This window comes from Diabrotica undecimpunctata, chromosome 3, assembly GCF_040954645.1.
Source record: "Diabrotica undecimpunctata isolate CICGRU chromosome 3, icDiaUnde3, whole genome shotgun sequence".
Lineage (NCBI taxonomy): Eukaryota > Metazoa > Arthropoda > Insecta > Coleoptera > Chrysomelidae > Diabrotica > Diabrotica undecimpunctata.
Window position 1 is genome coordinate 22,601,832 of NC_092805.1, and position 9,237 is coordinate 22,611,068.

At 33.5% G+C, this 9,237-nt stretch overlaps 1 protein-coding gene across 1 annotated transcript; it reads right to left on the bottom strand.

The window, feature by feature from the left end:
* Positions 1 to 263: 263 nt before the first annotated feature.
* On the bottom strand, positions 264 to 4,646 carry LOC140436583 (prenylated Rab acceptor protein 1). The gene is made up of 3 exons (XM_072525526.1): positions 4,368 to 4,646; positions 2,980 to 3,189; positions 264 to 626 (listed from the first exon to the last, which is right to left on the bottom strand). Exons 1-3 carry the CDS (start codon positions 4,439 to 4,441, stop codon positions 326 to 328), a joined length of 585 nt encoding a protein of 194 aa, XP_072381627.1. The 5' UTR covers positions 4,442 to 4,646; the 3' UTR covers positions 264 to 325.
* Positions 4,647 to 9,237: the final 4,591 nt, after the last annotated feature.

Genomic DNA, 9,237 nt, shown 5'->3' on the forward strand with positions numbered 1-9,237 from the left:
TTTAGAATCAGAAAAGCATTCCTAAAATTGTGCTGAACTGGTAGTTTTAACGACAATATTGATTAAAGATAGAAACAGTTCCAATTGATATTTGGTCGAAAATTAAGGCCCAATAATACGATGCACTCGTCTGTTATCTCTCTTGAATATCTGAAGATCCCATAATTCTTCAGCTAAACTATTGAAATAACGGAATATTGTTCTTACTATGCTTAAAATTAAAAATAAGGTTACTAAATCAACATATCTCAATAAAACACCAATTTCTCGAAAAGATATTGATAATAAAATTATATACATTTCCAATAAATATACACTTCTTTAGTTAAACTTCTTCCAGTAAGGCGTAGGAATCGTCTTCTCTTGTAACGAGCGCTTCAATGTTGTAAAATGCAGCGTGTAGTGTTATCACGACCATTGAAGCACCTAAAACCCAAAATATTGCCCCATGTGCGCCTACTAAGTAAAATATCGGTAGTGAACATAACGTTACGATTCCATATTGCTGTGCTAAGGTTAATTCTTTTCCAAATAAGACTAGTGGTTTTTCCTGTTGTCTCTTGTTTATGCGGTAACCTACGTAGAATGTGCCGGCTATTACCAGTAGAATGAGTGGAGAGGTTACACTGAAAAAGAGATTTTAGTTAAAATTTATATATAAAGGGCGAGTGAGATGAAATGTGCCAAACTCTAGGAGTGTATTGTACACGTAAATCTCATATGTGACTCATATGCTGTTATTTGATGTTCATTTGTTATCAAGTTATAGCGATAACAAAATAACATTTAAATAGTGTATCCTGAGTATCATATTTTATTTGTATAACTAGTCTTTGAATCAGTCGGATTTTTTCAGGAAACTGTCTGTTATAGCCAGTTGTACTGCATACTTATTCTATATATTATTCATTCAGATGTAGTGGTGTAGCTCCAGATGTTTTTGGAGTTCAGAGTCTACAGCTTAAGTATCCATGAAACAACCCTGTTATATGCAGGTGTCCCTTAACTAGCGCATGTCAGATATATATATATATATATATATATATATATATATATATATATATATATATATATATATATATATATATATATATATTGTGTTTGTTATTATCAGTAGCTGTAGTATTTCTCATTGCAAACATTTTGTTTATATAAACTGACAAAAGAAAAGTTAAATGGCGTTAAAACTACATCAGCATGTATCGCAATCAACAAATTAATAAAATAATTTTTTTAATTACACAAGGTACAGATTGATAAGAAGCAATAAATAACTTTTTATGGAGAATTTAAATGCGTTTTTATAAGACTACTACGTTATTTCATTTAAGGTATTATAACATGAAAACAAATAAAAAATAGGGAGTTTTATTACAGTAACGCTAAATGTTGTAATATGTTTTATAAGAATAGTTAAAACTGAATTACTGATAAATTAGAAAATTTTGCCATTATCTTTAAAACTGAAAAACAAATAAAACTCGAATAAAAACATAATGAGTTATTTTAATTATTTTTATTTGTATAATACACTTTTAGTTTCTGAGTTGGACCTCGGAAAATTGCGATGCATCAATTTTTTTACTCTCCCTAGAGTCATCACTACTGAAGTTAGATCAATAGACAGTGTCGAGAGTTCCTAATTCAATGCACTACTACTACTACCACTGGTACTATAAACTCTACTACTTACTGTACAGTAGTACAGAGAGTGGTGACTCCAGTCAAAAGATTTGGTTAAAAAGTTGGATTTAAAGCGCAACTCAACCCAATTTGTCTCGTTTCCACTAAGAAACTAAATGAATTTGATATCAAGTTTATTATCATTATTACATTTTATTATTTTACCACCACCTACAAGAATTACCAATAATTCAATATTAAATCTTTTTCTTGACTATCCAATACTTCTTCAGCTGTTTGGTGATTGATCTTGTGCTATTTTTGCTAGTGTGTCTTCTTCCTTTTTACTTATGTAGATGCTCCACACCTTTTTGCTGTCTAATATCCAGCTATTTATGTTCTCTATGTTAGATCTTTGATTGAACTCTATTACTTTGACTGTCCCGTAGTGTTTTGCTGCGATATATCTGACTATCTTCATTTCACAGGCTTTTATTAAACTTTGTGTTTTCTTGGTATTGAGTTTGCTTCCTGCAGTGTAGGACATAACACAACTCACTACCACCTTATAATCTTGGTCCTTATGTTATCTTGTCCATAGATGTTTATTGTGCTGTGATGTCTATTTAAGATATCTGGTTATTCTGTTGGATTTACTTATGACTTGGACAATTTCCACTTCTGTATCTTCATAGTTGTGGACATTATCAGCAGCATCTAACTACTTATGAATAATGATTTACAACTATGGAACCATCTGCCTGTGACTTCAAAATACACTAAGAGTTTCAGAAAACTGAACTCGCAGTAATCACAGATATTCCCATAGACTAAGAGATTACTTACTCAGATATCATCTATGTAAAATGGTAAAAGTGGACACAGCAATATGCAGATTGTAACTGCAGTGCAATTACTTGACAATACCTTAACAACTGTACTGTCTCAATGGTAACATCTATATGGAGTCTACTACACCCAACAATATTTTAATACTAAAATAACATTGATCCTTGAATCACATGTGGGTTATAGACATACATATTAGGTACACATTTAGGTTATTCATTGGACATTAAATTTGTTAAATACCTATAACAACTGTTCATGTAACAGACATATCTCAGAAATAGATCATATCAAGTAATAAGGGCTTTCTTAAAAGCCTAGATCTTTTGGGTTATAGGTCATAGCTGAATATAGACATAGGGTATGGACAAAAGATCTTACAGGTTGCAGAATAAAAGGGTCTACGATGCCAAATGAATTCTCTGAAATGTACAAACTGCACACTTCTGAATGAAATGAACTTATCATGGCAAATTTGATCTACATTTCATAAAATTATATACTTACAGACAATACACTACTAGTCCTAGAAATACAAATAAGTAGTTTGCTTGAAAATATTCGATATTCCTCATGATTCGTTTGCCGAGTCGTGGGATTGATACTGGTATTTTAAAATTCGAAGTCATTATAAAAATTAGCCAAGGTCGTACTTTCTGCCTCTGTTGACTTATCCATTCTTTGGGATCAGGCATCTGGGTTGGAAGTTGAAGAAAGCTAAAGTAGATTCAAAATAAATTAAAATTGAACTTAGCACAACTCAATATACAAGCTCTTTCAATATTATTTCTTATAGGACAATTTGGTATCTCTTAAGAGCAATTTTAAGAAGTAGGAATAGAAATTATGTATAAAAATGAGTTGTGTACAAATATAAAATTTTTCTAGCAAATCTTATTTATGTATATAAATCAAAAATTACACCATACACCTAAAAAAAGTTCAAATGAGGTAATTTGTGTAACCAAGCCTAACGAATCATTTTTTACTATTAATTTCCATTAACTTTATTCCATTAGTTGAAATATCCTCTGCATCTATTAGTCTTCAGCATTCATTTATGACAAGCACTTTTTTACTTATGTCTTTATTATTTAATTATCTGTGATATAGGCTTCCCTTGTTGTTGGTTGCACTAGAAGAAACCTGATTTATTGTGTATTTTGTTGGGCTTGCTTTTAGTTTCTTTACAACAGTAAGCGAATTTTGTAGTTTTGATGAAATGACAGTACTTATCTCTTGTTGATCAATACAAAATCTGGTTTCTACTAAACTTTTTTTTGCTTCCATATCTGATATTTATGCATACAATCTATAAGCTGGTAGTTGGAAAAGGGTATATGTGGTTACCATATAAAACTACTGACAGAATTCCTTCAGTCTGTCTTCTCCTTTGTTCCTTATTCCCAGCCCAAACCCACATTAACATCTTGTTTCTTTACCAAGTTATAAATCTGTTTAATGTTTTTTAACAAGCAGGTTTTTCAAACAATTGTAAATGATTCTAAATTACAAAACTAAAATTACTAAACTAATTATTGTACACAGCTGTTATAAATTGTGTATAAGGCTATTCTGTAAGTAATTTTACTGTTTTTGTTAAAGATATTAATCATTACATTTTAGGTTTTGAGAGAGAAGGATCAGCTGAACAGTATACAAGAGAATACCAGGAAATTATAAAAAGCACAGAGAAATGCCAATAATAAGCAATTTTAGCTACTTCACTTTCAACAGTTCAACTAAACCTGTCGTATATTCGTTTAATTTAAATATTGGGTGCAATAAACTAATCATTGCCTAAATGTATCTAAAATTATTTGAATATTATACAATACTGTCCTATATAAAATTGATGTGTTGTCACTAAAAAAGGGTACTACAATTATACTTACCTTGGCAATTTGCTTTTTGGGGTAACTATAGGGGCATCCATTTCCCCAGATACTTCTACTGAGATGTCAGTCATTTTAAAATATTATTTATCAGGATTAAGTTTACCATTCACCAAAATTGTCTCCAAGACAAAATAAATTAAGATCTGACTGACGTGTTTACGTGTTTACTTCGTCTTCTCTTTCTTGTATTTATTTACATTAATTTGACAACTGTCAACTGTCCTTGAAATAGTTGCAAATAGTCTAATCTATTCCTCCTCTTAATTTATTATCCGCTGAAGTTGTAAGCAACTTTAATTTATAATTTTTTAAGACAATATAATTTTTCTTTAAATTTACCTTATCATATTTTTATATCCAATTATGAATGATAGAGCTAGGAGTAGGTTATTAGGATGGAACAGTTACAAAAAAAGTAAAACAATTTTCAGTAACATTTATGAGCGGCTACCCGAAGGAAACATTACATGTTCTAGAGGCACAATAATTCAGTTCAGAATAAATTAAAGACAAAGTAACGAACTTTCAATAGTGAATTATCAAAATGCAAATTCTCTCTAATGGGCTAAGTATACACGAGTATTGGGTATATTGTCCTAAAGATTTTTTTATAGGGCTGCATTATTTAAGTTTTACCAGCGAAATCAAACAAGTACATTTTTGATTTACTTTTGCCAGACTACATGTTTTGACTGAAGATATACCTGTTTTTCCAAAACATCTCAGTGTTCCAAAGCCGAAATATATTCTTATAAAACTATAGGGAATTTCGATATAGTTTCACTATTATTATATCTTTTTGAAACCGAAAGACACACAGAAATAATTCAAAAACAGATTAAGACACCGAAACAGAAAGGCAGTAGGAGGGTATATGGAGAGGTTGTATGGCCGGACTTTAAAAGAAATAGTAGAATTAGAATACGAGGACATAGAAAAATAAATAAAATCCGTGAAGAACGATCGTGCATAAATAACATTTTTATTTTAAAGAAGATTATCAAAAAGTGGAAAGCAAGGAACCTATCTACTGATTTATTGTTTGCAGATTTAGAGAAAGATTACGATACTCTACCTACCATTGAAAAAACTCTCTGAAACATTGACGAAAGTAGGTCTTAGTAAGGGGCATGGGCGAGCTATCGCATGTCTATAAGAATGCGAAGAGTTGCGTCAAATAAGGAAGTTTTATATCTGAACCATTTCCTATAACAAAAGGACTTAAGGTGAGATACTGTTTATCTCTCCTATCCAATTATCATTACAACAGTGGAGTGTAGGTATCTGCGGAGTGGCAAGTGGCAAGTATCTGTAATGAGAATAGACATGAGTAGTGGTAAATGTCTAACAACTTTGTTTTTAGCTGACAACAAGTAGTCGTAGCGAGTGATACCAAGGAAATGGACTATATTTTCAGAAAATTAAAGATAGAATACGAAGAGTGGGAATTGCCTTAAAAGAGAATATAAGTGTGGAACGAATGTGCTGAAAGAATGATACCAATGTTGATTCTGATAAACTCATCAAACTCGCAAAATAAAACGGTATCAAGTATCAACATCGTTTTAGGCCACTTTGGAACTAATCTGGACAAAAAAAGTTGAAAATATATTAAAAAAACTAGGTATTAAAGACAAGGTAGCGTAACCATAAGCAAAAAAATGGGTACCAGGAGAAATGATACTTCAATCAAAACATAGCCTTGATATAAATAAAGAAAGCACAACGAACAAAATCTGCCAAAATACAAACGGTTTAATAGAGGTATTCTATAAAAAATAAAAAGGACAAAGGAAAAAATGACAAACAGAAATAGACTATTACAAGAAATATTATTTCTGCTTCAATATGTGTAGAAATGTTAAAAAATTTGCATGTAACAACGAAAAATATTCGCAAATTTTGCTGGTTGATACAAAAGGGTCATTAACCACCAACAGGAAGGATAGACTAAAGGGGTGGAAAAATTAAGGTAACTCAAGAGGCAAGAGGCACTCTGCGTCCTTGGATTTTTCCTTGCATTATATTTTGTAGGAATGTGTACTTTTGTCCTCTCATCAGGGCAAAGCCCAGAAATCGATTTGTGTGGCGATTTACATGGCCTGACAAATAAAAATGTGCTTCGTCTGAAAACCATACATTTTTCAAAAATTAAGGATTTTCATACTGTAATGCAAGAATTCTGGCACACTATTCCATTTTACTGTAATAATCCCTGGGATGTAATTGTTGATGTACTTGAATCACATAAGAAAATGCACCCAGCTCCTTCAGGATTCTTTGCAAGGAAGTTTGTTTTAAGCCAAGATGCAACGCTGCTCTTGTCTGGCTGGCTTTCGGCTTTTCCAAGATTCGCTCAAAAACACGTTCATGGTTATCGTTGTTGTTAACTGTCCTGGGACGTCCTGAGTTTCCTTTTCGTTGGCACAATACATTACCCCTATTTCTAAACTTTTCAACATCCTTCAAAATTACAGCATTACTTGGGGAACGTTTATTAAACCGTTGTGTGAATTGATCACACACGTATTGCAGACTTGTACTATTACGTCGGCCGATTCCGTATGAGCGAAAATAATGCTCCACAAGAAACATTTTCTCCTCTGTACTTAACACCATTTTTAACAATTAGGCCTTAATAATTAATTGTTTAAGGATTACTTGACAGGTCTATACTAGTTAATTTGAATATGTCAGCGCGCAGAAAAAGACATCTATGTTTCAGTTTCAGTAATGTTTATTTTGGGCAATACTGTATAAGAAAATAATTATAGTGGCAACAAAACGCTAGGATTGGATTTACGGACCAAGCTTCCAACGACATTAACATCAGTAGAAAACTAAGACAAGACTGCGAGCTCTCTGCTATGCTATTGCACTTATATTCTGATTCTTGTTCTTCTTCTTTCAGTACCCTATCCAATCATCGAACGTTGGCGATCATATTGGCAATAACAGCTTTGTTTACGGCAGCTCGAAACAAATTAGCGGATGTCTCTTGATACTACTCTCGGAGATTTCAGATTCAGGATGTTCTTCTTCCGGCAATCTTGTCCCGTATTAGCTATGAGGTGTCGACGGTCTTTGGATGTCTCATTACATGGCTGAAAGATTATAACTTTCGAATTTTTATTGTTTTTGTTATATCTGTGCTCTTTTTCATTCGGTGTAAAACTATTTCATTTCTATTCGATCAACCCAACTTATCCGTAATATTCGTCGGTAGATCCACATGTGAAAGGCCTCCAATTTTGTCATTAATGTCTCTGTAATGGTCCATCTCTCCATGCCATGCAGCAATATGGAGAATATGTAGCTGCGTATTATTCTGATTTAAGGTTTAATGTAATACCTCTATTACTGAGAATTTTATTTAGTTTATGGAAGGCGGCTCTGGATTTTCAATGCGTCTTCTTATTTCTTTGTTTATATTCCAGTTATAGTTAACGTTGAGGCCCAAACAGGTGATATTGTTGATTCTTTCTAACTGACTCCATATGCTCTGATGTTCTTTGGTTGTAACTCCATTTAGCTGACAACCATAAGTTTTGTCTTAGAAGTAATCAGTTTTAGTCAATATTCAACGGATATTTCGGCCACCCTCTTTATAATTCGTTGTAACTCTTTTTCATTGGAAGCAAATAGTTGCGTGTCGCCCACGTATCTGAAATTATTGACATTATTTCCTTTGATTTTAATGTCTGCCTCTTCATCTAAGGCTTCTTTAAAGATACATTCGGAGTAGATATTAAAAAGTAGATGCGATGCCTTGTTTCATTTCACGTCGTATCTCTACTGCTTCCGTTGTGTTCTGACCAATTCGTAGGTTTGCACATTAATGCCAATACAAATTTTTAATAATACGAAGGTCTTGGTCATCAATTTGTACCTGTTACATGACACCTATCAATCTGTTGTGGGTGACCCGATCAAAGATCTTCTTGAAGTAGATAAAACACATATATACCAGTTGTTCTATATGCCTGCATCTTTCAACCATGACCTGCAAACTGAATAATGCTTCTCTGGATCCAATGTTGTTTGTTCGTCATCAAACAGTTCTTCAATATATTTGTCTCTACCTCTCCAGTTTGTCTTGTTCATTGAGTATAATTGTTTGTCAAGTAGATTACTTACAGTTGGTACGTGTCCGAGCACCATGATCAATGTATCTTTTCTTATCATAGGTCAGTACCAGTCTGATTGAATTCTCTCTCTCTCTCTCTCTCTCTCTCTCTCTCTCTCTCTCTCTCCAATGGCACTACAGCCCAAATCGAGCCTTGGCCTCCTCCATACTATGACTCCAAGCTTGCCGATCCCGCGCCGATCTTCTCCAGGTTGTCATGTCTAAACAAATTTTGTGCGTCCGCTACCACTTCATCCTCCCACCTTTTCTGTGGCCTTCCTGTTGGTCTTGCGTCTTGCATTTTACTATCTAGAGCTCTTTTTGGCAATCTTTCGACCTCCATTCTTACTACATGACCAGTCCATCGAAGTCTCTACAGTTTAACGAATTCTGAGATCGGTGTCTCTTTGAAAAGTTGGTAGAGTTCATGGTTGAAAGTGGATCTGCATACTGTTTTCTTTAATAGGTCCAAATAGGTTTTCTTTCGAAGACTTCCAGCTTTCGTTTTGTCTCTTCTGTCATCATCCATGTCTCAAATCCATAACTTATGGATGTTATGGATTGTGAATGAACTAGGGAATAATTATGGGGTGGTTTCCTGTTGCCTTCCCCATCGCAGTATCACAACCATTTAAACTGTTCAGTCAAGTCATGCTCCAGCCATGCTTGTGGTAGTCCAGTTTCAAGTCGATCCAGGATCAGTTCCTCTGCGCCTTGAGTTGGTACTGATGATCGCTGCTG